At 46.5% G+C, this 27,704-nt stretch overlaps 1 protein-coding gene across 1 annotated transcript; it reads left to right on the plus strand.

Moving 5' to 3' along the window:
- On the plus strand, positions 1-27,584 carry boc (BOC cell adhesion associated, oncogene regulated). Its single transcript, XM_037079484.1, has 18 exons — positions 1-300; positions 14,332-14,460; positions 15,666-15,938; positions 19,096-19,242; positions 20,238-20,381; positions 20,734-21,027; positions 21,948-22,220; positions 22,310-22,578; positions 22,671-22,836; positions 23,263-23,322; positions 23,592-23,801; positions 24,152-24,327; positions 24,420-24,642; positions 24,737-24,922; positions 25,073-25,284; positions 25,377-25,465; positions 25,955-26,106; positions 26,448-27,584. Exons 2-18 carry the CDS (start codon positions 14,349-14,351, stop codon positions 26,615-26,617), a joined length of 3,156 nt encoding a protein of 1,051 aa, XP_036935379.1. The 5' UTR covers positions 1-300; positions 14,332-14,348; the 3' UTR covers positions 26,618-27,584.
- The last annotated feature ends 120 nt before the right edge of the window (positions 27,585-27,704 follow it).

Raw genomic sequence — 27,704 nt, forward strand, 5'->3', positions numbered from 1 at the left:
TCCCCATTGTTCAGATCCCTCCTCCTGCTTGGGAAGTGGGAGGACCCGAAAAGACGTCGCAAAAGGGAGAATTGTTTGAGAGCTCAGTCATCCAAAAACGGCCTTTCAATGTGAGAACTTGGGGAGCCGAAGAAAATGTCGGTGGCATCGCAGTAAATTACCAAAGCGGCGAGGCTTTAGAGGGAAAAGAGAAGTAAAAAGTTGTGTTTTCTTGCGGACTAAAACTCACCCAGAGGAGAGAGGCGAGGAGAGGATCGGTCGGTTTGAAGCGAGGTGTGTGCACCAAATCCAGCAGCTCGGGTAAGTTTGATCCCTTCATGCGGTCCACGATTGTGCGGTGTTACGCTTCCTATCAACATGTTTTTGCGAAGTTAAACACAAATGTGACACTTTCGGTGCGTGTTTGCAGCCAAACCGAAGCCTCTGCCTTCCTCTGTGCCGCTTTATGTCCTGGAAAAGTTGGTGATTTTGGTTGTTAGATGACGAGTTCAGTGCTGGGGGACTACTTTGATAGCCGCATTTGTTTTGTTTTGTTTTGTTTTCTTCCGCTGATTGATTCACACAAACTTTTCTTGAACACACACGTCTCCCGTGTTTGGACGGATGCGTGCGCTTTGGCGCTCCGTTTCTCCGCAACTTTTTTAACGAAAAAAAGCGTTAAGTTGTCCTCCGGACTTAGCCTGTTGTGATTGGATGAGCTCCGCGTCCGTATTCTCCGACGTTTTCTTTCATTTTAAGCGCGTTTCCGCCGACTTTTCCAGCCAGATACGCGAATATGAGCGGGGGGCGAGGGTGCTGTGACACGTTGCACGGCTTCACGGTTGTGTTTTTGGATTTACGCGTGTTTTTTTTTGAGGGGAAACGCGTGCGCGTCCTGAAGGCCGCAGCCTATAGTCGCTCCCATAGGGTAACAGAAAACAGACATGGTGAGCTGTGCCAGATTTCCCCCCATATTATCACCGGGGAGCGCTGCGATGTAGCGGCAGGCTGGGGAACATCAGAGAGACAGCAGAGCGACCAAAGTGAAGGAAATGCTCAGAAAAGCCTCATGCACGTTCATGAAGATGTTCAAAATTGTTTGTTTGTTTTCTTTCTTTCTTTTATTTTTTTTTACATTTAATCCTTTATTTTCTCTACGTTTGTGCGCAAAGTGGCATGCGTACGTTTCTTTCTGACGTTTCTTTAGGAAATCATAACAATTCCACCTGAGGTCATTTCTATACCTGCCCCCCTCTCCCTCCCTCCTTCACCCCTGCAACCAAAGTCTGGTGTCAGAATAACCCAATTAAAGCCTCCAATAAACTGACAGCTGCTCCGCTCGCTCAGGAATGCGGCATCCTGCCTTCCCCCTGTCAGGAGGCTCTCTCCCCGATATCATCCCCTCATTCAAGGTTCGATTTTAATGAGAAAATGTTTGTCTTAATCCCCCTGGGCTGCTAATGAGTGTTGGCCGGGGTGTCACTCACCGTTGTGGGGTGGAGGGAGGGAGGAGGGGCGCACGGACACGGAGGAGTGCCCCGCAGGAACAGCCGCAGGGGCTCAAGTTTCCAGCCCCCCAGGTGTCGTTTTGTTGTTTTGGATTACATTTGGCCCCCGCTTCGCACGGAGGACAACCTCCGCGATTCGGTGACAGACATGGCATCAGACAAGAGGGCCCGATTGTTCGCGCTGAATCAGTGTCACTTGGATTAAAAGTCGAAACGAATGGGCCCCGGCCTCCTCCTCCAATTAGGCGCACGGCTTATGAGGGGAATTAATTGGTCGCAGTAAAAAAAGAAGAGGGCTCTTGTTGTTTGGTCGCTGGGTTTGTTGTTGTTGTTGATCATCGCTGGCAGTCGGGTGGATCAAAGTTGGGACTAATTGATTCCAGTCTGATTATCTGCCTGTTTCTCACACTGTTGGGCCCCTTTTGATTGCTTATGCGGTGCCTGAGAGACACAATTATAGGCGCTCATAATCCATCTATTACGCAAATGTTTCCATCTTATGTAAGTTTTCAAACTAGTATGTGGAGCCCCACAGTGAAGACTATGGTAAAGTAGACCCAGACGCAGTTTAAATCCTTTTAGGAGGGTTTATGATCATGTTTTTTAATATATATATGTATATTCAGGATGTGAGACTGAACGCTCTCAGGGTGAAGTCCATATTCAAAACAACAGTTACCGCCTGGATGTAAAACTAGTTTTCCGTTAATGCAGAAGCACAACAATACAGACAAAAGGTGCCAAAACATCTAGTTTCTCAAATCACTCTCTTTGTGGGTCGTAACTTGAATATCTCTCCACCCAGTCCATCCAAACAAGAACAGGCATCAAAATGGGAAAGGAAATAGGAAAAAAGTTGCTGGACCAATAACAGGGCAACCGTTGAAGGGGCACTGTGTAGTTTTGGAGGAGAAACTCAGTCTCAGAATATTAATATTTACAGTATTAATGAGGTAATAAATCAAACTCAGAAATGTGTATCCTTTCCTGAACTGAACAAACAAGCTGTCTGAAGCGGGACGGCTGGCAGGGTCCGCCAGATATCACACAAAAGGTCAATTTCTCTGTTCACTCATGAAAACAAAAAGTTGGATTAGGTCTGAAAATCAGTCAATGAAGATCCTTTTTCTGATCAGAATATCTTCCCTAAAACTGCACAGCGCTCCTTTTTAAAAGCAGCCAACATGTCTCGACCACCACGTCTTCATTAAGACTCCAGACAACGTGACCCCGAACATGTCACCTCAAGCTCTGAGAGCTGGAGACGTCGTTAGACCCTGAGAAAATGAAAGTAACCGTGAGCTGCAGCCCTCCACTGTGGACTTCAGTCTATTTTTCAATACCTCGAGTGCGATTCAAGTCCCTGTAGGAGTATCATAATTTATGATTTCTTTCTACACAGGACATCGTGATGAATGAAAGTCATTCAGGCCGAAACAACAGCTATCGCCTGGAAGTAGAGACCTTTTGAAGCGTCCTCTAAAACCCTACACCGTGCTGACGCCGGGGACTGAAAATGTGCATACCTGTATCGGCGAGAGAGACCTCCAGTTTCAGGGCAGGAAACAGACTTTATTGTCTTTTGGTTAGCAGCTGGAACTCGAAATTATATTTGATTGATCTTGGTTACCTGCCAAGCAGACGTGTACCGGCAGTTTTCCACCATTTGCCTTAAAAGATGGTGGATAGTTTTTCAGCAGCTCTATAGGAGCCTAAGTTCTCGTTCCTGTTCCTAGCTTGTGAAGAGAAGGAACCGTGTGGATTTAGGTGCGCAGCCAACAGTTTCTCGCTCGTGTCTCGGTGCCATATTGAACTATGATGTAAGTGGTGGATGGAAGGGATTTAAAATGTCTGACTCTCGCAGCCTGGACGGAAATCAAAGTGTTGAGATGCAGATGGATCTGGAGATGCATTTTGAGATTACAGACGGTTCCGTCGGGTCTGATTCGAGCTTGTGTTTGTGAGCCAAAGTTCCTTGAGTTTCTGCTGCTGCGGCGCGTTGTTATTGTAGTGGGTGTAACATTGGTGTTAATTGACAAAGGAAGAAAAAAAATCCCTCCTGAGGGCATGCTTTCATCTCTATGACAGCGGGTACACTCATGCAGCCATAACAGCCTGCAGGCTCAATCTGTGGGCCTTTACTGCACGTGTGTGTGTGTGTGTGTGTGTGTGTGTGTGTGTGTATACATTGGTCCTCAACTGGTCTCACCTGCGTGGTTGCTGTGGCAGAAAGAAGAAGGTGTTAACTCTTTATCATATCAGAGAGACTTTTTTCCCAAGTTGATGTGCTTTTCATGAACTAGCAGGGAACACACTCATCGCCAAATAAGGCTTCCTCATTTCCCGGAGCTGGACGTTATTGGCCTGTTGACATGCGGCGCATTAGTCGTCCAGCGCTGACAGATTGGAGGCTCAGGACTCGGGCCCCGTGCCCCCGGGAGGGTTTCTGTGTCCAGTCAAGACATCGGATAACCATGGAGGGACACCTGGACCGGCAGGTGGCCGAGCTCCAGGCCCCTCCCCTGGGGTTGCATACCTCTCTTCCCCCTGATCCTCCCTGTCAGCCAGAGAGGGGGAGCGTAGAAGGAATGGAAGGAAGAAAAAAAAAGAGGGAGAATAGTGAAGGAGAAAGTTCTGACAGAGAGTTGGAGAGGCTAATTAAACAGGCTCAAACAGAGAGAGATTATTGAGGAAGGAAGAGACAGGAGACACAAAGTCATTGCGAAAGTCTTTTCCTGTGAAAGTGCTTTCATGTTACTTAAAGGAGCACTCCGTAGTGTTGGAAAAGATAGTGAAACACCAAATTTGAATGTGAACAAATTCAAAGAGGTAATAATACAAACTCGGACATATCAATTTGTTTCTATAACTGAATAAACACAAGTATGTTGTTTATTCAGTCATGAAAACGAAGGGAGTTTGTTCAGGCCTTAAAACACAAGTCACACAAGTTGAACTTTCTCTCCTGATTGCAGTTTCCTCCCCCAAAACTACAAAGTGTGCCTTTTTAAAGGTTTTGTATCCATATCATGAAGAAAACCATGCGTTCATTTGTTGTCTCAGCCGCCTAATGAGGATTACTCAAAGCCTTTAAACCAGCTGAGTTGATTTGTTCCACTACTTAAAGTCAAAGTCAAGAAGCCCTTGATTGGATAATGAAGTTACCCATACTCACTCTCTCTCTCTTACACACAGACACACACACGCCCGAGCAAACACAAACACACGCATTGTGAGGCTGGTGCGAGTGCTGTTAGATCATTGATCAACTCCAGACTCCGGTAAAGGAGAAAGCTGTGTGTGTGTAGACAAATAGCCCTGTGTGTGCAAAGCAGATATTTGGACAAAGATTAGGGGGTGTTATTACGAGCCAAAAGCAACCCAGACGCTCTAATAGATCATTCACACACAGGCACAAGATTGCACTCAGACCGGGGGCCGTCTCAGTCACACACGTTTCGGTAACTTTTTTTTTCCGAAGAGCCCCGCACGAAACGAACCTCCCCCGCATTAACCGCGTTTCGTTATCCCCTGTCTCGAGTATGTGTGAACGAAACAATAAAAGAAAGACCAAAAAAAAAAAAAAAACACGTTAAAGGAATCTGGGTCTCGTTCCAGGGCTTTAACCAATAATCAGATTTAAAAGTGTTGCCCCAGAGAGAAAAAACTCATCATCGAAGAATGTCAAACTGGCAGGAGAAGACATGATTCAACAGAATAAATCACTGGGCACCAGATTAGTTAAGTTATTGGGCCCCCGAGGTTATCACAACTGGAATTTTCCGTCGACAACGCATTTCTGTCTTCTGCCAAAATTGCGTGTGTGTGTGAGGTTTTTACTTTATATCTCGCTGCACATCTGTGAGCTGTGACTGGCAGGACAAATGGTACACACTAACCCAGCTTCTGACACTGGCGAGGGCGCTCTTTGAAAGCCTCCTCCAGCTGTTTCTCCTCCTGAGGAACTCTTTTCAGGCCCGGCAGCTTTCGCTCTTTAGCCGCCGAGCAGGCCGCCGAAGTCGGGGTTGCACCACCTCAGCCGTCCCCGCTCCCTCGCTCTCTGCTTTAATTTCCTGCCTCCTCTCCGTTTTTTTTTTCTTCTTCAGATTCCTTCCCCTGTATGTGTTTTTCCTGTAACTTTCTGTCTCCATTCCCTCATCTCTCTTACTGCCTTATCTCACTTTCCTAATGCGTCCTCGTATCTGTTTTTCATATAGTATTTCACCCCCTCTGCTTTTTCTCTTCCTTCCTTCGTCTCCCACTGAGAGTTGTTGGGTCAGTCTCTCCTCTCTCTCCCTCTCCCTCTCATTTTTCCCTCCTGGTTCCTGCTGAATAATGGGGAGAAATTGCTCTTGATTTATAATTGGTTCCATTCACTCTGATGCATGAGCTGCCAAAGGGAGTTGGGGGGCCCCTTTCGCCCCCTTCACGTCCCTCCTCCCCTCCTTCCCTCCTCCCCTCCTTCCCTCCCTCCTCCCCACGATGCAGGAACACACAAGGAGGCAGCCTGCGTATCTGTACAGCTATGAAAGTCTATATTAGCATGCATGAATCCCGTGTCGCGCTTGTAGTTTATCTCTCAGGCCGGGTATAAGTGGTAGCCCGTTTTTTTTCTTTCTTCTTCTTCTTCTTCTTTGTCTCGCGTGTTGACATTTGGTGTTGGAAAAACTTCCCGAGGTCGACATATTTATGTGCCTCTGTGAGTATACTTTTACCATGTAATAGGAGTTTGTGTGATTGCTTGCTTATGTGTCATCAGTAGTGTGTGTGTGTGTGTGTGTGTGTGTGTGTGTGTGTGTGTCACTGTGTGTGTGCAGGGAAAGAATGGCTGTGGGTGAGTGAAATATGTAACTGCATGCACGAGTGTGTTTTGTGTGATGAGTACTGTGAAATACACTGGATATATGTAGCTTTCTCAGTACTGTCTGATGATTGTGTGTGTGTGTGTGTTCATAAATGATCATTACAGAGTTAAAAGACACACACAGACACACACACACACTCTCTATATTATAATTAGATAGTTGATTCATGAACATGTTTGTTCAGAGTTTGATTGTGGTTAAAGAGGGAAGTTGGTTCTCTAGCTATCCTTTGTTTTTACCATTCCTTCTGTCCATCCGTCCTCCTTTCTTTCCCTCTGATTATCCATCCTCTGTTCATTTGTCCACCCAGTCACCATTCCTTCCCTCTAACATCATCCATATTTTATTCTCAATCCATCCACCTCTTTCTTTCTTGTCTGCTTTCTTGCTTTCCTGCTTTTTGTGTGTCTTCCTTCCCTCCCTCTATTCTTCCATCCATGATCATCCACAAATCATTCATCCATTTATCTTCCCTACTTCCTTCCTTCCTTCATCATCCATATATATTTCTTTCTTTCCTCCTGTCTAATCTCTTTCTTTCTTTCTTTCTTTCTTTCTTTCTTTCTTTCTTTCTTTCTTTCTTTCTTTCATCCTTCTTTTCCTTCCCTCCATCCATCTTTACCTCATTTCTACTTTTCTTCCTTCCATCATCCCTCAATCCCCCCTTTTCCATCCATTCATTGCACCTTCTTTCCTCTCATCCACCCATCTTTGCATCTCTCTGCCTCTTTCTCTACATCCGTCCATCAGTCTATCCTTCCTCCCTTCCGTCCCTGTGATGTGGTTGGCTAATGCCACCTACACCCCTGTGTGCTCCATCCCTCTGGCTGAGACTCCTCCAGCACCAGTGATGATCCAATCCTGTTCCCATGGCCCCAGTGGGCACGCTGGCATCCCACACCAGGCGGAGGAATGTGGGTGGGTGTGTTCGCCACGGTGCAGTAATTAGCTCTCCGTGGTTAATTCAGCTTCGTTATCTAAATTATGCAAATGCTTCGGTGCCTAATTGATTAGAACACCCCCCTCCTCGACATGTCGGGCCTGTCCAGATCCCTCTCGTTAATCCTTGAGACGCTCTGTAGCTCGTTAGTGTCGGTTCGGGGGGCAAAAGCAGGGGTTGGACGGGCATATAGCTCGTTAATACTTTGTGAAGCGTGTGCATATGTGTGTGCGTGTGTGTGTGTGTGTGTTATGAAGGAGGAGGGGGTGAATTCTCAGCCTCGTTAGGGATGCTTAGATGCTTTTGATGTGTAAGTTTATGGCATGAGAACGAGTGATGTCTCGAGTGGAGGATTTGGACCGGGCCCCGCTCCACCTGTTGGGCCGAGTTTTCATGCCAAGATAAGACTCCAGAAGGTTCCCTTGTGTCCGAGAAAAGCCGAGAGATAGATGGGAATATATTTAAAGATCCGTTCTCTGCCAAGTTTTTGCCTAAGGGAGTTACAACAAAGAAGTTCGGAGGTTCTCCACTTTAAGATTGCATTATCCACGGCACTTTGAACGAGATCGCATCCAGCAGTGTGATCTCACCACGACACCACATATATCATCAGCTAGATGCACAAATCACTACACTGCTTATTGTTAACACATGAAAGATTCGCTGTACTGCAAGAATCTGTCTTTTGTTGTAAAAGTCAATAACAAGCAATAACATATTGATAACCATAGCAGTTAAATACCAATTGCATACATTTGTGTAGTGATAACAGACAGAGGTGGCCGACAGAATTAATCTAAACGATGACTTGTTGACACAATTTATCAGGCAAAACAGTGGGTGACTTTAGCTTCTCAAGTGTGAGCATTTGCTGCTATTCTGCTTTTGTCTCACAATTGGAGCTGAAAGTCGATTGGTCAAAAGACAGTAAATCTGATAAGAGTGCCTTAAAAAGAAGACACGTCTTCACCAGTTTGATTTTCATGCTAAATAAACAAACAGTCTTCATTATTGTGACTGGACGAGCTGACAGGAAATCAGTTTCATACTTACTTTACTTTGTTTATATGTGGCGGGCCCTGCCACCTACAAACAGTGTTCTGGGGACCTTACTTTCCTTATCCCATTACTTTCCTTTTTTCATTTGGAAATAAGACATATTTCTGAGTTAATATTGTTATCTTATCAGTGTTATAAACATCACCTTTCTGAATGTCTTTCCCAAAACTACATAGTGCCCCTTTAATCAATCAAAAATTGTTATTTGTCAATTGTTAATTGATCATGAAAATGATTATTAATTGCAGCCCCACATTGAATGTCTTCTAGTTTTTGGACTTTTGGTTTGACCACAAAAAGAAAGAATTTGAAGGCATCACCTGTGGCTCACCATTATACTGTAGTAATTCCAAACCGGTTTGATAATTGATTAATAGCTTTGAGTCCTCTTTTTAAAAGGACTATTTCCTGATATGTTATAGACCAAACTGCTCTTTAAACCACCCGTTAATTAAGGCCACAAGATCAAGTCAAATTAATAAACAATGTAAGAGATTATTACAGCCCCGTCTATGACTCCCTGCCCTCCCCTCGTTGCCATCTTGTTGCTCTCTCCCTGTGCGATGCTCAGATGGTGAACCGGGTGTGTTGCTGCTGGTTTTGTTAAGCGACCCTCCGGACCCTCCTCATCCTCCTTCCGAGCCAAACGGGAGAGAGACCAGCAAACACATTGACGGAGTGAGGGGGGGGGAATATGTTGGGACATTCAGCGACGCTCTCACACGCGCTCTCTCAAACACACCCTCTCATTGACGAGGCCCTGCTCTCTCCTCCTGCTCGCCCGCCAGTTGACATCCTCTCTATTAATTTGAGTAGCCGTTCTGCTTTCCCAGTCAAACACCCCCCCTTCCCACCCCCTGCCTCCATAAACCCCCTCCACCCATCTCACATCAATCCATAAAGGCATTGAACCCCCCCCTCCTCCTTTGCCTTCGTCTTCTCGCATCCCCAAACTCTCCACTCAAACCTCTTGGTCATTGAGCCCGCCCCCCCCACCCTCTCTTTGGTCATTGAGCAGGGCCCATCAGCTCTTCCCCGGGCCCTTCAGAGTAGCGTCTCCCCTTTCTCCAGGGGTCCGCGGGGTCTTTGTCCGTGCACCGGCTCACTGCTTTACAATGACTCTCCACTCTATTAAGGTGCGTTCTGCCTGTTAGCGTTGCGAGGGGCAACCGGCCTCCCGCATGGCAGCTATGCGGCATGGCATTGTGGGCCGCGGGCCCGAGCGGGGCAGTTGAACCCCCAGCACTCCTCACACTTGACACCGCATGTGTTTATCTAAAGGGGGGGCTTTGTGGTGTTTGGAGAACCTCGAGGGAGGAGGAGAGGGGGGGGTTGCCGCTGGGTGTAAAAAGACGTAAAACTGGGGGAGGAGGGAGGGCAAGAGGGGAGTTTGGGGAGGTGATAAATATTCAACAGCTCAGCTCCTCAGAAGGAGTTACTACCCTGCCACCCCTCCACCACCTCCTCCCCTCCTGTGTGTCCTCTTCATGCCAGAAAGCAGATGGAATGTGAGCGCTCAGGGAGGAGGCTCCAGTCTGGTTTTATCCAATTAGCAGGGTTGTCAAAATGAATTTATCCACGGAGGCAGTGGGACAATGGGACTGGCAGTGGCCCGGGAGAACAGGGGCCCCGGTGTCTTTACTTAGCACGCTCACAATGAACTTCTGTCAAGTGACTCTCTCCCACAACGACATATAAGGCACTCGCATACCTACACTCATGATGCATGCCTGCACACACCAACACCACCGCGACCTGGAACGCTCTGCTGCTCTCCGCCGAGTCCCCCCTGCACGATATATATATACACCAAACATGGGCACACACACACATACATCTGTCTTCAGAGTTGGATCCAAGTCACGTCCTAAGACTTGGAGGGCAGGTCCAAGTCGCGTCACAAGTCTTAACAAAGTACAAGTGAAGCTGCTTTTAAGTCTTTGAATGTTTACTTTTTTTAAGTGACACACACTTCAGACATTTTGTATTTTTTTTTTTCCCCCTGGATAGCTTCCAATACCATGAACCACGACAATAGGGCCTCTCCCGTCTTCCCAAATGTACAAACTGTGATCCACATTGCATGGTACACATTGGAATCATTGACTGTCACAATTAAAACCAAACACTTAACAGGGTTTTTACAACGACACCGACAAAGAAACGGCATTTAATGTCGCCACTGTCTGATTGTCGTAACAAGGTCTGTTTTTTGCATTTGAAGAAATGTCCCTTCAAAAATAACTAGGACTAAGTTAGAATGTCAACAAAACGAGAGAATTGTTCCTATATCTGACTGAAAGATTACTTTTTTATGTAATTGTGATGTCAATTGAGTGCAATGAGATAATATTCAACTAGAAATTTGACAAACATGGTGGATTTTGCATTTTGATATTGAGTTTGAACAACATGTACGTCAATACAGATAAATCTTTGATGGGCGACCGACCAACCTATTTATCAGTCTGGCTGTGCCAATAGCAAAAGTAAACTCTTTTATAATCCCTAAAATGTGAGATGTCAAAGCATCTTGACAAGGATTAAAGAATAGGAATGCTGTTTTTTTAAAATGGGTGGAACAAGGATAGAAATTATTAAGAATGTGACTGAGGAGCAAGTAAACCAAACTAAGGTTGTCACCATACCACAATCTGTAAACTTTGATTTAGAATTAAAAAAAACAAAAAACGATGCTCAGTAATTCTTTTGACAAATGAAGTCCTGACCTGCATACAGTGCTGGTACAGACTGAATTCAGTTTAGTTACAGTCTTAGATTGATCAGCTGATTCCAGATCAGGTTTTCTAAATAGCTACTGTACCATGAAATGTGGGGTTTTGTATGTTTTTTGTTTTTTTTTTACATGTGCTATCTCTACAGTGTGATACATTTGATGAGCTCAAACAGGGCTGTGACAGTAACATTTATGGAAGTTGTACACAGAGCCCTACCTGCAGCTGCCTGCTGTATTTCCTTTGGTCTCAGGATATAACCAAGTCATTAGGATGTATGCAAGATTTGCTCCCAAGAGTCACTTGGGAGTCGACTCTCAAGTAAGCCAGGTCTCACAGTAGCCAGTGTCAGCTTCTCAACATGATTACAGAAATAGCTTTACACTCCTGTAATCATACTTGTGCGCTGGATCTGGCAGATTTGCGCAGTTCACACAGTTCTCCTCACTTCGCTGTCACTGAAGTATGTTTTAATACCACAAAGCTGCTCCCACAGAGTGTTGCCACGCAGCGTTTGTTCCTCACTGCTAACGCTGAAGCAAAACAGCCACAGGCACACATTAACACACACACACACACACACACACACACACACACACACTCTCAGTTCTTGATTTAGGGGAGCTGTCTGTGTGCGTGCTCTGTTTTTTATCAATCTCACTGATGCGTAGGAGGCTCCTCTGCCTCTCTCTGTCTGTGACTTCTCTGGGAAGGATGGATGGAAAAAGTTGGACATAGATGTCAGGCCAACTTTTCATCTGGAGGCAGGGTATCCGCTAAGCAAACACAGGACCCTGCTGACTAATGAATCAGACAGAAAGACAGGCTCGGAGGAGTGAGGCTGTTTTTAGGGAGTGATGATATACGAGGGGCCTTCTCATTCCGCGATTAGAGCAAAACTCCGTTCGTGTCTCGCTGCTTGTATTTGTGTGTGAAAGGGAGATATCAGACAGGTAAGGGGGCCAGTGTGTCCTGCTGTGTGTCCAGTTGGCAGAGTGATGGTGTGGTTTACGGTCAGTGGCCCTCACAGCTGGGACAGGTGCTCGATACAGATGTATGTGTCTTTTATGGGCAGCTGTCCCGGGTTGTGTCCATACAGCGACCGGCCACAGAAGCCACAGGCGTTCAGCTTTGCTCGCTCCTGGTTCCACAGTAGCTTGCTGTTTGTTTACTGAGTGAGCCCACTACTGATGGGCTACTCCTGAGAGGGTAAATGAAACAGCACATGCATGTGGAGCTGCAGCTCCGGGCTGTTTTTTCATAGTAAACATTGTGAAAATGTCCATCACGACATCATCAAATTGCTTGTTGCATCTGACGTAAAGTCCAATCTGAAATATTATTATATTTGTAATGACCTGAATAAGTAAAATGCAAATTCTGGTCAGAAAACCATTACACCAAGTCAGAGGAAGAGTTTGCAACAAGATGACGTGGCTAGAATGGCACCTAGTAGAGCGAATACCTTAACCAAGGCCCAACAGTCCCCTTTTCCACATCAAATTGTACTCACTCATAGATACCAGCCACCTACATACACCTGATTTTGTTTGTCCATCAAGATTCATAAATGATCCTCTGAGAAATGAACAATATGCAACTTGTTCAGGACTAGAGAGCAGATGGAGCACTTAGCCTAAAAAATGCCAGGTTTTTCCCTCAGTAGATGGTGGAGACCAAAAATGGAGCTAAAATAGAGTGAAAACTGGCGTTGCATTTATTTAGTCAGACACATAACGCCACATAAATGATGTTGCTCCATATGTGATGCAGGTGTGTGGTACAGACCACAACAAATGTCACATCATCGTGATTTTAATACATCTTTAAGAGAAAATATAAAAAGCTGCAAAGAAAAAAAAATAAAAATTGCATCATATTTTTTAAGTGAATGAACTCAGTAAATCATTACAGTTTCACATGTTTCTGTGCAGGTTTGGGAGTACTCCCCCCATAGCTGCTCATGTCGTGAGAATTAACAATCTCAAACTGTTTACACACATTCATAATAAGCAATTAAAATGTGGCGGAGTAATGCTCGGCCTGGTGTGACAGTTGGCGCAGTTAACAGCTGTTTTTCCGTCAGGCTGCTGCTTTGCTCATTTTCAATAAACGTGCCAGGCGGCTAAACATTTTCACTGCTGCCATTAGATGATGAAGGTGCACTGTAAGAGTTTCCATTCTCTTACTGTCCTGCTTTGGCCCTGGATGTGTGTGTGTGTGTGTGTGTGTGTGTGTGTGTGTGTGTGTGTGTGTGTGTAGTCCCGAGTCTCTGAGCTTCATTAATCATCCCCTTGCCATAATAAGAACGGGACAAATATGTATGAGAAAGTTGTGCGCTTCCATTTTTACTGTAACGTCGCAGGACAGTTTGTGCCCTTGAATATGTTTCGGTGACATGCATGTATATGAGAGACGGAGGGGGGGAGAGCGAGAGGGGGGAGTAATAGAGATTCAGTTTTGCAGGACCACCCTCCTCATCCTGACGGGAAGTTGTTAGTTTAACCTGACAGGAAAGAATTCGGGAAACTTGGCAGCAGGCGACAAGGGAGAGAGGAAAGCTCCCCTCTCTGCATTAACTGTTAATAGACTGACCATTACCGTCGTCTTCTCCATTTTCCTCCCAATACGTACTGCGCCGACGAATAAAAGACCCTTCCTCTCCTCCAACTCGCGCACACGCCTCGCTGCTGTGATATACATTTCGCCCACCCGTCCCCCCTCCTCCCCGTCCTGCCTCTCATTAGTTGTTCTTTGTCCCGACTCCTGAATGCAGCCTGTGTGTTTTCCCCTCCTTCCTCCTCCTGGACCCTCTACCTGTATCGGTTACACCTGAGCGGGAAGGTGGAGGGGTCGGGTTACGGCCCGCAGAATGAGGGCGCCCCTTTGATGAACACAGGCTGGATGGGTGCGGGTGCAGGCGGAGGAGATGGGGTCAGCGGTGAGATGGGGGCTGACAGAAAAGAAAGGCTTTATTTGTGTCTGGAGTTTGGCTGCTGAGGGTAGCGCAGAGTGCGCCGCCGCGCCTGGGTTGTGTTTCATTAATGGCTGCATGTTTGTGTGTGTGTGTGTGTTTGAATCCAAATTGACTGTTTGGAAGGATGATGTATGTTTCCAAGTTGAATTTTGGCAGCTTTGTATTTTTTAATTTTTTTTTTTTTTTTAATTTTTGCAGCTTGTGCTGTTTGTTTCCAGCTAACCAAGTCTGTAAATGACCCTCTGACCTTCCTCTGTGTGTGTTACAGGGGGTAGTGTATGGAAGATGTCTGGAAAGCGAGACTGGACTCCGTGGATGAAAAAGAGAAGGGCTCCAGTGTTGTTCGCTCTGGGTGCAGTGCTGCTATGCTGCCTGCAGAGCGGCGCCTCCGTCACTGGTGAGTACCCACACTGAGACAGCTTTGGATCTCTGAGAAACAATCTGCTGAAATGAAATTAAAAAAAGTTTCCATCTCCAAATGCACTCGACTGACTCGATCTCTGCTCACTTTATGAATGCCTTTACATGAGTTTTTCCAGAACACCTGGTGCAGGGTAAGTCCTGCCAAGGACAAAATACCCTGGCTGAGCTCAGAGAAAGGGAGGTGTTGTACGTGTCTGGCAGCAGGAACAGCAGTTTATTTGAAATGAACTGAAGAAGTGCTGTAGTTTGCATGAGGGGTACGAGTAAACTGAAAAGAAGTATTGTATGGAGAGCCGCAACTATTAGCACATTAATTGAGCTGATTGAGAGAAAATTGAGACAACTGCTTCCTTTCGGAGGACCAATCTGAAACTTAATGGTGGACTGGAAATTTAAAAAAAAAAAAAAAGTATTAAATCCATGAATGAACCAACATCATCAAAAGTAGATGAAGGCATTTTTTTTTTTTATGCTATGTCAAATGTGCGTTTGCAGTGTGTTGCAGAGATATCTACTGAAGTTAGCATGCTAGCCTTCTAGCTCTGGCCCAGTCCTGCACACAAGAACATTGAAGCTCCCAGTCTGGACTGCTTGCTGAGCTAGCTGAGCTAACTAGCTAATGTCGGCAGCAGTTAGCGATTACTGAGGCGATATGCTGCCCCCTATTTGTTTGGAGTATTAATTTAAAAGGTGGCCAGTTCTTTTTTTAAGATGCAATGTGCTGGTCCTAGGACCAAGGATCAGAAGTCCCCTGACTTGACAGACTTTCAGGGCCGAGTCACTCTGCCCGTCACGTATCCTACGTATTTTAAGATCACTTGCAAGACACATTGGACTCATCTGTGAGGCCAAAGTGGAGCTTACTGTGGACCAGTGTGGGCAGCCCTGTATTAAACTGTTTCAGTAATTGTGACTGACTTTCTGGTATGTTGTTGGACTGGCCTGTGAAACGAGACATTTAATGACAACACTTTGTACTCTAAGATGTACAGTTTTGGCTATCTTTATACAAAGACAGACAAAACGCTCTAAGAAAAAACTATTATGAAACAAATTGTTAACTGCAGGCCTAATTAATTGTAGGCATGTCAAAGGGAACCCATCTGGCCACACTGTTTGACATGTAATCAGTGATAAATGTCTTCATGTGCTGATTGCCGTGTCCAATCTTTTCTCCAGACGAGGTGCCAGTGTTTACTGAGGAGCCCATGTCCGTGGTGCAGAAGCTGGGAGGCAGCGTGAACCTGCGCTGCAGCGCCCGGCCCGCCTCCGCCAACATCAGCTGGCGCCTCAACGGCCGGGAGTTCTTGGACGGAGATCTGGGTGTAGTCCTGGGGCCCAACAGCCTGTACATCCCCGCGCTGTCCAACCTTACTCTGGGCAGATACCAGTGTGTGGCCAGCACCGGCGCTGGAGCCCTGGCCAGTGTGCCCGCGAACGTCACCGCTGCCAGTGAGTAGCCACCCACACACACAGCTGAGACAAATAAACACCAACACACGGGCCCCTTTTTCAGCCTCTTTTTGGTTTGTGAGAGTACCCAAAGAGCGACTGTGACTTAATGTTCTTCTAGTAGAACAAAAACAGTGAAGAGGCGGGATTTGTTTGCCTAAAATGCTCACCAACACGACTCTGTAAACCACGTACTTTTCCACTGCTCTGAGTTCAGCTGTAATTCTCATCATGGCGACAAACTGTGGCTCATCAATGATTAGTGATGGCAGCTCTGTGTTGTTAGATGCTAGCTGCTCGTATGCGGCGTCGTCTTGATATGAACGGAGCTAAAGTGAATTATTCTCACTGCTGACATTTTTAGTGGAGTGCGTGGTGTTATATTTGATATGCATCATGGGACTGAGGGGGGGCCTGAAGCTGTGTAACCTGAGTCGGAGGAATGGAGGGGACCCAGGGGCCAGGGGCCGGTCAGGAGAAGGGGAAGGAGGGACCTGGACTCAGCGCGGGGGCCCCCTGCTTCCAGCGGCCCCTCTGCTCCCCACAACAGCACATTCCTCTCCACAGGGCCCGACAGCAGGGCTCGCCAGAAATTATGGCCCCGTAATTGGTTAGAGGGCAGGGTGGAGGGGATAAGTGTGTGTGTGTGTGTGTGTGGACAGAGGATATGGGTGTATGCCTCACTTGAACACACAAAAAAGGCAGCTGTTAACTGTATTGTTTTACACATAGTGATGTATGAGGCTGCCATAGCTGCAGAAACTGGAGGTGTTTCAGGCCAGTCGAGACAAGATCCTCGCACAAGATGAGACGTGATGTCACATTCTGTCTCCCTGAAGCCCTCACACACACACACACACACACACACACACACACACACACACACACTTCTCTTCCCATGCACATTTTTCTCTCCTCACCCCGTCACTTTCTCTCCTCTTCCCCCTCCTTTCATTATCTTTCACTTTCCCTCCTCAATTGTCATCTTCACCTTGCTGTTTTTTTTTTCCCCTCCCGTGTACAAAGCGGTAAAGGTTATTGATGCCTTCAAATAGTGGATGAATCGCGTTGAGATAACTACATGTGGAGCCAGACTCGCTCACCCCGCCTCCTTCCTTGAAAAACTTCTCTAATTTAATAACGGTCTCAGCTCGGCCACCCCGAAACCGCCTAAGGAATTGCTCCATGGGGAGTGTGTACGTGCCTGCCTTTCCATGTGAGCCCTCTTAGTTGTACGCACATGTTTTTTGTGATCGGGATAGGTTGATTCCAGACCCTCCTCGCTATCCGACTCTAATGAATCTGCGCTATTTTGGCATAAGTTAAAAGCTCCTCGCTCGCTTGAATTCTTGTGCAGACAATCACCCTCCCCGTTTTTTTTTCTTTCTGCGTGTATCTGCGCAACGTGAACGCACAGCACGTTGCACAAACATGTTATAATTCAGACACGCACACACGCACATGCAGGCCTCCTACTGCTACACATAAAGATGATGAATGCACTGTCTCTCTTGAAATATTTCAAGTCTGCCTTGCCAAGCAGCCCTGCTGGTGCGGGAGGTCCGCTCCACTTTATGAATACCATCAATCCTCCATCCCTGCAGGATGAACACACGCACGCGCTCACATGCACGCACACACACCTGAGAGGCACCCATGCGGGGTTCTTCCTGTGAAGAATGCGGGGCGGTGGAGTGGTGGGGGGGGGGGGTTAAAAGGTGTAACTGGAGGAATTTGGGAGAAGGTGGGAGTGGCTGTAAAAACAGCACCTGATTGATTTAGCAAATGGAGCGCCACACGGTCTCTCTTTAAGGCCGCCCCCCCAACACACACACACACGCACACACGTCCTGGCTGGGATTCTCATCTTTCAGAATAAGACCTGAAAACGGAGTCAGCGATGGAGTTGTGTTTGTGATATACCCCATTTCTCCCGTTAAAAGCTCCCCCCAGACGCAGACAGAGGGAGGGCAACTCAAACACACATGGTGAATAAAATCAGCAGCCTGCGGTGAAGGTGTTTGTTCAGCACCCTGAGTGGATCACAGGGACGTCCCTATCAGCAGATAAACTTCACTTATTGAATTAGAGCCGTATACAAAGATCATCAGCTGACCGTATACCAGCGGCGAATCGGTCTTCTGCCAGAGAGGAGCAGCCGGTCCAAGAAAAACACACCCGTTATAGCACCTCTGGAAAGAATGGATGTTTGTTAAGAATAAATCAACAAAGGCCGGTAGACTTTTTAATTACGTTCCCCGAGACGTTTTATTTATCTTTCATTTCACTCCTGGACTCCTTCATGACACATTTCTACAGCTGTTTTTCCTCCCTCTTTTTCTTCCACTCTGCTTCAAATCTATAAAATGGCAGCATCCCCCCCACACCCCCTGCTTAGATTTTTGTGGGTTTTTCTTTTTTTCCCCCCAGCCCCTTAAGAGCAACGTTTTGCCGTTTCCTCCCAAACCCAAACTGGATATCTTTCTTTGAAACTCTATAGGACGGACACCTCTCACCTTTGACCCCATGGCCAGGCCTCTGGGCCGCTCAGGCGGGAGGAGGGGGGTGGGGTTTAGGAGGTCAGAGGTCACATGAGTGTCTGTCCTGTGCAGACTGTGTGTCTGCGGGACACAGTCGCAGCAGCACATGGCCCCAGTAATCCCACTCCCCCTGTTTCCCACAGAATCTGAACCGGCCCCAGTCCCAGTATAATGTTTGAAAGGATTACTGACACCTACTCGAATGTTACAGACACCACTTTAAGGGCTCTTGGCTTATCCAAGGTGACATGAAATGAGTAAAACAGAGAAAATTAGCCAGAGTTTTTTTTTTTTTTTTTAAATAAAATTCCTGTGACTTAAGTCAGATCGTGTTAAGGCAAGCTGTGGGGAGAGAAATTATTAAATGGATGCAGAGGAGGTTTCTCTTTTCAAAGAGAGGGCGCATTAAAGACGTTGTGGGAATGTGGCTGAGGCCCGATACAAGAGACACCCAATATGGCAACAGCACAGTTATTATACAGGCTGTCATTGCTCAGATGATTGCGGTTCTTCTGACTGTAAACATGTTGATTTACACTGTGCATTAACACGATGAAAGAATAGTGAACTGTGTCACAGCGCTGACTTTTTCCCACCCCCTCGCCTGTGTTTTGCAGAGCTGCGGGACTTTGAGCCCGACGACCAGCAGGAGATCGAGGTCGACGAAGGCAACACGGCTGTTATTGAGTGTCACCTCCCGGAAAGCCAGCCCAAGGCCCAGGTCCGGTACAGCGTCAAGCAGGAGTGGCTGGAAACATCCAAAGGTAACCGAGCTGCTTCACCCCATTAGCCTCTCACATAATCTGCTTCCCTCTCTTCTCGGGCTATCTTCGTAATTTACCGGAATGCTATAATCCATCTATCTGCCTCATCATAAAACCGTTGATAAGGGTATTATCTGGAGAATGTTGAAACATGGGAATGCAGTTGTTTATTTTTGAAACCATTTACTTCTAAGTTGCCTGGAAGAGAAGAAAAGCTCCAGTGGTTTGTGGCTGGTATGCTGATGATGCCTGGGAGCTGTAGGTACTGATATCTGCAGCTTATCTCTGAGGAAATGAAATACCACACTGACATGCATCCACCGGGTCTGGCTCAGATTCTGGGGCGCCACCTAGTGGTCCCTGCTGACGGTGCACCGATGGTCTGGAATGGCACACAGCGCTCAGATTACGCGTGTGGTTCACAGCGTGGACTTGGTTTACCTGCTGTTGCTCTTGGTTTTACTTAAAAGTATGAAAATAAGAGTGCAAAACCTGATCTCATCTCATTGCTTCCCTACCACACTGAATCCTTCTCACCAACGTGAATATTTGCACAATGGATTAGTGACAAGTCTACGTACATTTTACAGTTAATTAATACAAGCAGATTCGTGACTCAAGTCAATTGGTCTCATGTATATCCAGGTCATTTTTTCATCGTCAAGTCAATTAGAGTCCTTAGTTTAGGCAATACAAGTCACAAGTAAAATCACTTTTCCCCAACCAAAGAAACTTCCATCCTACCTGCAGTATCCAATCCAAATTTTCATCCGACTTAGATGACGAAGAATTAAATTTCTCTTTGTCGTGCAGCCTCAAGGCTCTAACACCCTGTATTTCACTACACATGCTGTCCGACCAGGTGATAAACAAAACCTTTCAAGTCTTTATCTTCGGTCCATCGAAAGCGACATCTTTCACAGAAGCTGGTCCGAAGTGCGCAGGTCCGATCAGTTTGGCACGCTCTGACACCTGTTGGTTTCTTCTTCCTGCAGGGAACTACCTCATCATGCCGTCAGGGAACCTGCAGATAGCCAACGCCACGCAGGACGACGAGGGGCCGTACAAGTGCGCCGCCTACAACCCCGTCACTCAGGAGGTCAAGACGTCCATCTCCGCCGACCGCCTGCGCATACGCCGTGAGTCATAATCCGACTGAATTCAGGGGGGGAATGTGTCGGCCATTAAGTAATTACATCAGAGAAGACATTATTTGAGAGCTTGTAACAGTTACTGTGGCCACATGTGGCGTACATGTGAAGGGCTCTGAAGCTCAGTGTGACTTTTATTGTCCTGTCTTGCCAAGAGACATTTACTCAGGTGATGACGTGCACAGTTCATGATTCTGCAAATGCTTTATGTCCCTTTTGTGTTCTGGTTGAAATTTCAACCACAACACATATACAAGCAATTTGAAGGCAACTGAGACGTGTGGGAAACAGGCACAGGCTTTTTTCACATCACACTGACCCTCCTCGTCTTTTTTTCCAGGCTCGACCTCAGAAGCCGCTCGCATCATTTACCCGCCGGCGTCCCGCTCCATCATGGTGACCAAAGGCCAGCGGCTGGTGTTGGAGTGCGTGGCCAGTGGCATCCCCACGCCGCAGGTCATATGGGCCAAAGACGGGCAGGACCTGCGCTCGCATAACCACACTCGCTTCCTGCTCAGCAACCTGCTGATCGACGCTGTGGGCGAGGCCGACTCCGGCACTTACGTTTGCCGGGCGGATAACGGCATGGGCTCGGCCAGCTCTGCCACGGTGCTGTATGACGTCCAAGTGTTTGGTGAGTAAAGGAAAAGTTGCTTGAGCGTGCCGTGTGTTGTTCTTGAATGCAGATTTTTATGAGTGGAGTTTTGTCCGTGTCGTGGATTTAATAATTAGTCTGACTCCTGTTTGGCGGCGGAGAGAACGGGGGTCTGTGTGTGAGCGTGTTGCAGGCATGTAAGCCCAGGAGGTGCTGTGTAAGAAAGACTCTGTGGAGACAGAGCGCTCTATTCTTCAGCAGGAGTTCATTGAATGTGTCTAGGTTATGGATGACTGTTTTTACAGTGATTTTCTGTGTGTGCGTGTGTGTGTGTGTGTGTGTGTGTGTGTGTGTGTGTTGTGGGCTCGTCTCTCTGCAGCTGGCTCTAATTAAAGCCAGAGAGCTGCTGTAATGAGCTCTGTCTTTCCCTGATTCACAAGCAGCCAACCATCAACTAGCTGGCGTGGCCCTGCCTGCCTGGCTCTATCCTCCTGTCATACAGACCTTACACACACACACACACACACACACACACACACTGCATGATTGTGATTTTACTCAGACACATTTGAAATTGTTCGAGTTTAAACATATTTAATAATCCATGTGTGCTTTTATCGAGCAATGGATTCACTGGTCCCAGCAGCTGAACAAACTGAACAAACTCTTTGTTTTTTCATGACTGAATAAACAATATATTTGGCGGACCCTGCCACCTTTTTAGCTTCAAGTAGTGCGCGGGCACTTGTGGTTTAATATTTGTAAAATATTAAAATTCTGAGCTGGCGTTTCGTCTCAAACTACATACTGCCCCTTTTTACTAAGATTATTGTCATCATGGATTAATCGGGTGATTATTGGATTATTGGAAGCCTAATACAAAACAGCTGCAATTTACCCTATCTTAAAAATGATGGAATTTGGAACTAGCCTCCTGACTTTGAGTCTGTCTCCTGCAGAGCCTCCTCAGGTGACGGTGGAGCTACAGCAGCAGGAGGCCGCGTATGGAGAGACGGTGCGCTTCATCTGCCAGGCCCGCGGTAAACCCACTCCCTCAGTGATGTGGCTTCACAACGCCCGTCCCCTGGCCCCGTCTCCTCGCCACCGCCTGACCTCGAAGGTGCTGCGCGTCTCCAATGTGGGCCCTCAGGACGACGGACTGTACCAGTGCATGGCTGAGAACGGAGTGGGCAGCTCACAGGCCTCCGCTCGCCTCATCACAGTCTCAACCGGTGAGTCAGATAGTCCGTCAATTGTCTGTCACAGATCCGACTCTTTTTGTTCAGTCGTTAGATTTTATGATGTCTTTTTCTTTTTTTAGGGATCTCTTCCAGAGGGAAGCTGCCCTCAATCTATCGGCCGCTCAGCCCAGACAAGGTGCTGAGAGAGCAGCCTCCTGTCAGGCCTGGGGCCTCGGGCGCCATGTTGCCTCTCGACTGCTCCGAGCTGCCGGGACAGATCCTGCCTGCAGACGCCCCCATCATCTCCAGCCAGCCACGCACGGGCAAGGCTGACTACTATGAACTCACCTGGAGGCCGCGGCATGAGCGAGGAGTCCCTGTGCTGGAGTACATGGTCAAATACAGAAAGGTACCGCAGTCACTTCACACTTAAACAGTATGTTATCTCAAAAAGTACACTTCGTTATCAGCAGCTCACCCGTCTGTCTCCATATCACTCAGGTGGGAGACCCTCTAGCAGAGTGGACGTCCAGCAGTATCTCGGGCTCCCTCCACAAGCTGACTCTGGCCAAGCTGCAGCCAGACAGCCTGTACGAGGTGGAGATGGCTGCCAAAAACTGTGCCGGTCTGGGACAACCTGCTATGATGACCTTCAGAACTGGCAAAGGTACAACACTGTCAGAGCAGACATGGAGCATTTTAAACATGTTGATGCCAGTGCTGGTCATGAATTAATCATGTTGGTAATCCTTTAACTTTTCATCTCACATCTTCATAATTTAAAAATAGGATTTAGTCCAAAAGCTGAAAATGTATTTAAAAAAAAAATATATATATATATTTTTTGTACCTCTGCTGTAAACTTAAGCATTTTCATATGGGGGTCTATGGGGATTGAGCCTCACGTAGCCATCAGAGCAACTGCAGTGGCTTTTCCACATCAGCATCATTTTCCAACCCGAGAGGTTGTCGCTTGTCTTTTTCCAGTTCAAATGTTGTTTGTCATGCAGAAAAGAAATTAATCACATATGTACATGGCTCTTAAAGCAGTTCCTTAATCTAAAATCTGACCGTTTGTGTTTTCTGTCTTCAGGACGTAAAGGGCAAATCGACCCACCGAAAACGCCTGCTGTCCCTTCCCCGAGCCTCTCTCGTAAGTATCCCTCGAATCCCGCACATGCAAAATCCTATTAACTACACTAACAATAATTGACTTCTGCTACACTGTTTTACGAAAGAACCAGAACTAACCATTCTCCTTTTGACTAACATTTCTCAATCTCTCTTTCGTCTCTGTCTCTGAAGGATGAGCTCTCAGTAAGTGCTGAATGCAATGTGTTTTGTTTCTTATAATTACAATGTTGTTTGCGAGTTTATGTCTTTTCCTGTCCTTGATCTGACACCACTGTCCTTCCTCTGCAGCTCCCGAAGCCCCTGACAAGCCCACAGTCTCCACAGCAACGGAAACGTCGGCATACGTGACTTGGATTCCGCGGGGTAACCGCGGCTTCCCCATCCAGTCGTTTCGGGTGGAGTACAAGAAGGTGAAGAAGGCCGGAGAGGACTGGGTGACAGCGGTGGAAAACATCCCCCCCTCGCGGCTCTCTGTGGAGATCACGGGACTGGAGAAAGGTCGGCCATCTTCACACGCACTCAAACAGTGTTGTTCTTATTCATAGAAGTTAGGGTCGGGGGGTGGGGGAGAAGGAGGATATACCGTATAATTATAATGATGATGTCCTGCCATAATTATACTCCCACGGCCTGTAAATTCATCAGCGTAATGAGTGTTGTTACAGTCAGTTCAGTAATTGCTGCCATCAGTCAAAACCATAACCGGAACGCAATCAACATGGCATTTGTTCTTAAACGGAAGACATAAAGTAATGTGAAAACAAACATCATTAGTCAACACAGCTTCATCCCTTGGCGGCGTGCTGCCTCCAGAGACAGATTACTGATGGTTATTCTTCTCCCTGTAGGAACGTCCTATAAGTTTCGCGTTGTGGCGGTGAATGTAATTGGTTCCAGTCCGCCCAGTGCTCCTTCGAAGGCGTACACAGTGGTGGGTGGGAGACCCCACGAGCGCCCTGTCGACGGACCCTACATCACGTACAACGAAGCCATCAATGAGACGACCATCATTCTCAAATGGACGGTGAGTGGCTGGAAGTACAAAAATTAATGTGTTTTTGTCTGCTAAAATAAGTGTTTTGTTCATTGTGACATGATTTATCTCCCTCTCAACAGTACACTCCTGTAAACAACACGCCCATCTACGGTTTCTACATCTTCTACCGGCCGTCAGACAGCGATAATGACAGTGACTACAAGAAGGATGTGGTGGAGGGAGACAGATACTGGCACTCAATCACTGACCTCCAGCCTGAGACCGCCTACGACATCAAGATGCAGAGCTTCAACGAGAAGGGAGAGAGTGAATTTGGCAACGTAGTGATCCGTGAAACAAAAGGTGAGGTCATTTTGCTCCCTCGCCTATACCGACACTCACACTTTCAGGCTGACGTAGGTGAGTCCGAGATCTAACGATTATTTTGTTTCCTCAGCTCGTCCAAATAGCCAGCGGCCGATCCCATCAGAGACGCCAGACCACGGCTTCGAACACCCCGGCGGACTCATACCTCGACCTGGCGACCTCCCCTACCTCATAGTTGGTATCGTCCTAGGAGCCTTTGTCTTCATCATTGTTGCCTTCATCCCCTTCTGCCTTTGGAGGGCCTGGGCCAAACAGAGTGAGTGCTCCTCTCAGTTCCTTAAAGGAGACGAGCACAAGAACCTATAAAACACTGAAAGAAAAAAAGACCAGTCTCCTTTAACTCATTGCAGCCATTAAAAGGATTTTCCTGTGCATTTCATTAATTCGTTTTTCGTGCTTATTTCAGAGCAAACATCCGACTTGTGTTTCCCTGCTGTCGCCGCCCCCGTGTCTTCATGCCAGTACACCATGGTGCCCCTTCAGGGACTTGCCCTGGTTGGCCACTGCCCGCTGGACGGCCACATGGCGGCTCCGCATGGCGTCTACCCTGCTAACGGAGAATACACTCCAAATGGCAAGCCTCACCACAACACACACTGCCTGCCGGGGCTGCAGCAGGTAAAGACACATTCCATACAGGTTGTTGATAATCTGCCCATGCTATGAAATACTTTTGAATGTATGCTGTAATACGTGCCTGTGTTTTGCAGGATGAGGTGGACTGTGACATGGAGTGTGACACGTTGTTACCACAGACAATGTCAAATGGACATTTGCCTGTTTACCACTACTCCACCAGGTACGTTTACATGTAAATGTCATGTACAGTATGTGCTGTGATGTACCATGAGAGCAAAATCAAGTTATCTTCTTTTTATTTTAAGAATCATCCCAACCATTGTGTTAGTGTGACTATTGGTGTCAAACTTCCCCACATATGGAAAACCGCGTATTCGAGGCAGCTACAGTGTTTCGTCCGTATCTGCACAGGATGCGTTCGAGCACAGTATTGAGTGTAGGTCACTCGCGTTTTAGAACTAGGGCTGCAACTAACAGTTAATAATTTATATATTAATTAATTGCTGACTGATTAATCATCGCAAATGTACTCAGCATAGACCTGAAGGTTAAAAATACAATAAACCCAACATGTAAATAATGTCACCTTGGTCTGTGGAAAAATGTGCAGGTCATTGTTCATTCTGTCCTCACATTTTCTCTGACTATCACTAGAGACAATTATGAATTCCAGCCCTAATACAAACCTTTTTTTCCTTGTCTTCCTTAGTGATTCAGATCATCCTGAACAGAGTTGCTGTCCTGCTGATGACTCCACTCTTCAGCTCCTCGACTCTTCCCACCAGCACCTCAGTTCTCAGGAGCTGAGAGGTGAGAGCAACGACTGTGGAGGAGACAGAGCGGAGGATGGCATCACTCACAGTACGTCACCTGATCGTTTCCTAACTGACTGGCTTTTTTTTTTTTTTTTTTTTTTTGAGCTTTCAATCAAATCTCACAGACTCAAAGACTGAAGATAGAAGATTATTAAATGTCAAAGGCAACTGATGTTGTGCAAAAACGGTTGCTTCTCACAAGCAAGAGAAGGATAAATAACTGAGTTAACTTAGCTAACTGGCTAACAGCGGCTACAGTTGACAGCAGTTAGCGGTTACTCCAGTGATAATGTTGCCCCCTATTTGTTCAAATTCGAAAGTTGTACAATTAACATTAAGTGCAATTGTGTTTTCTGACCAGTTCTCTCTCCCTGCTTCTTCCTGCAGAGTCGACGTCCTTTCCCCTTCTCTCTCTAGAAGACGAAGGGATTTTCACCACCTCGTCGTCGGCAGCCACGACGCCGCAGTCCCAAGACACGACGATACAGGAAGTGAACATCCTCCCGAATGAAGCATCCCCCGGGGACGAAGGGACAGCCAACACAACAGATGCATGAGAGACTGTTGAACAAGAAGAAAACCAGAGAAAATATTTATTTTTGTATCACAGATATTTATATATTTATGCTTTTGTACATAAGTGTCTGATTATACTGTATATAAGGTTATTTTCATATTGAACAAAAAAAAGACTCTTTTATTCATACCTCCCCCTGCTCGCTACGCCACGGAGAAAGGGAGAACCAAGTTGTGATGCTGTCTGCATTTCCTGAGGAGGATTGAGACATTATCCCTCACGTGAAGAAGATCAGCCAGGGGGCATTTTTAAATCTGCAGGGGATTCCTCTCAGTTCAGCACTTCATGTCTAGTCATTCCTCACAGATATCCTCCTCCATCCTTAAATGTCTGGACCTTAGGTACTTAGCTTTATGTACAACAGAAACAAAGGGACCATTCAAACCAGTCTGATGCTGTAATTATGAGGTGCTTCATTTCTGTTTAGTTCTGTTGCTTTGTTGTGTTTTCAAAATACAGCCACCTGTCTTCTTGTATAGCAGTAACACAAATGTATTACGCATTGCTCATCATTAACAAACTATTAACAAGTGTATGCAACATAAATCATTCTGTTCCAGTAGTGTACAAGAGATTATATATTGTATAGTTATTTATTTTTTTTTTGATTTTGTTATTTTTTTAAAAATCACTGAATGGGAGAGATTCTGGAAAAAAACTATCTTAAACTCAGTCATGGATAAGCTGAACTTTATACTGCAACCACTTCTGTGTTTACTCATCGCTGGTTACCAAATGACTGCCGGGTGAGGGCGCTGTGACAGGTGTGCCAGTATTATTCCTCCCTCACAGGTTGGTGCATAAGTATTAGTCTTTGCCAGAGACATCCACAATCAAAAATGAAGGAGATCCTGAATCTACACTCCCCTTTTTTATAAAGTGTGGCTGTTCTGTGGCTGCACATGCTGGAGCACTATTGCATGTAAATAAAAGCTTATGAAATTTGACTGGAGTTTGGTGCATCCTTTCAATTTCGGGATATATTTATGTGGCAGCTCCAAGTCTGCACTCTATGATTAAAATGCTTTCTTTTTGTTTTGCTGTGTTTTCACAGTGAAAACAAATAA

This window comes from Acanthopagrus latus, chromosome 19 (genome assembly GCF_904848185.1).
Source record: "Acanthopagrus latus isolate v.2019 chromosome 19, fAcaLat1.1, whole genome shotgun sequence".
Classification (NCBI taxonomy): domain Eukaryota; kingdom Metazoa; phylum Chordata; class Actinopteri; order Spariformes; family Sparidae; genus Acanthopagrus; species Acanthopagrus latus.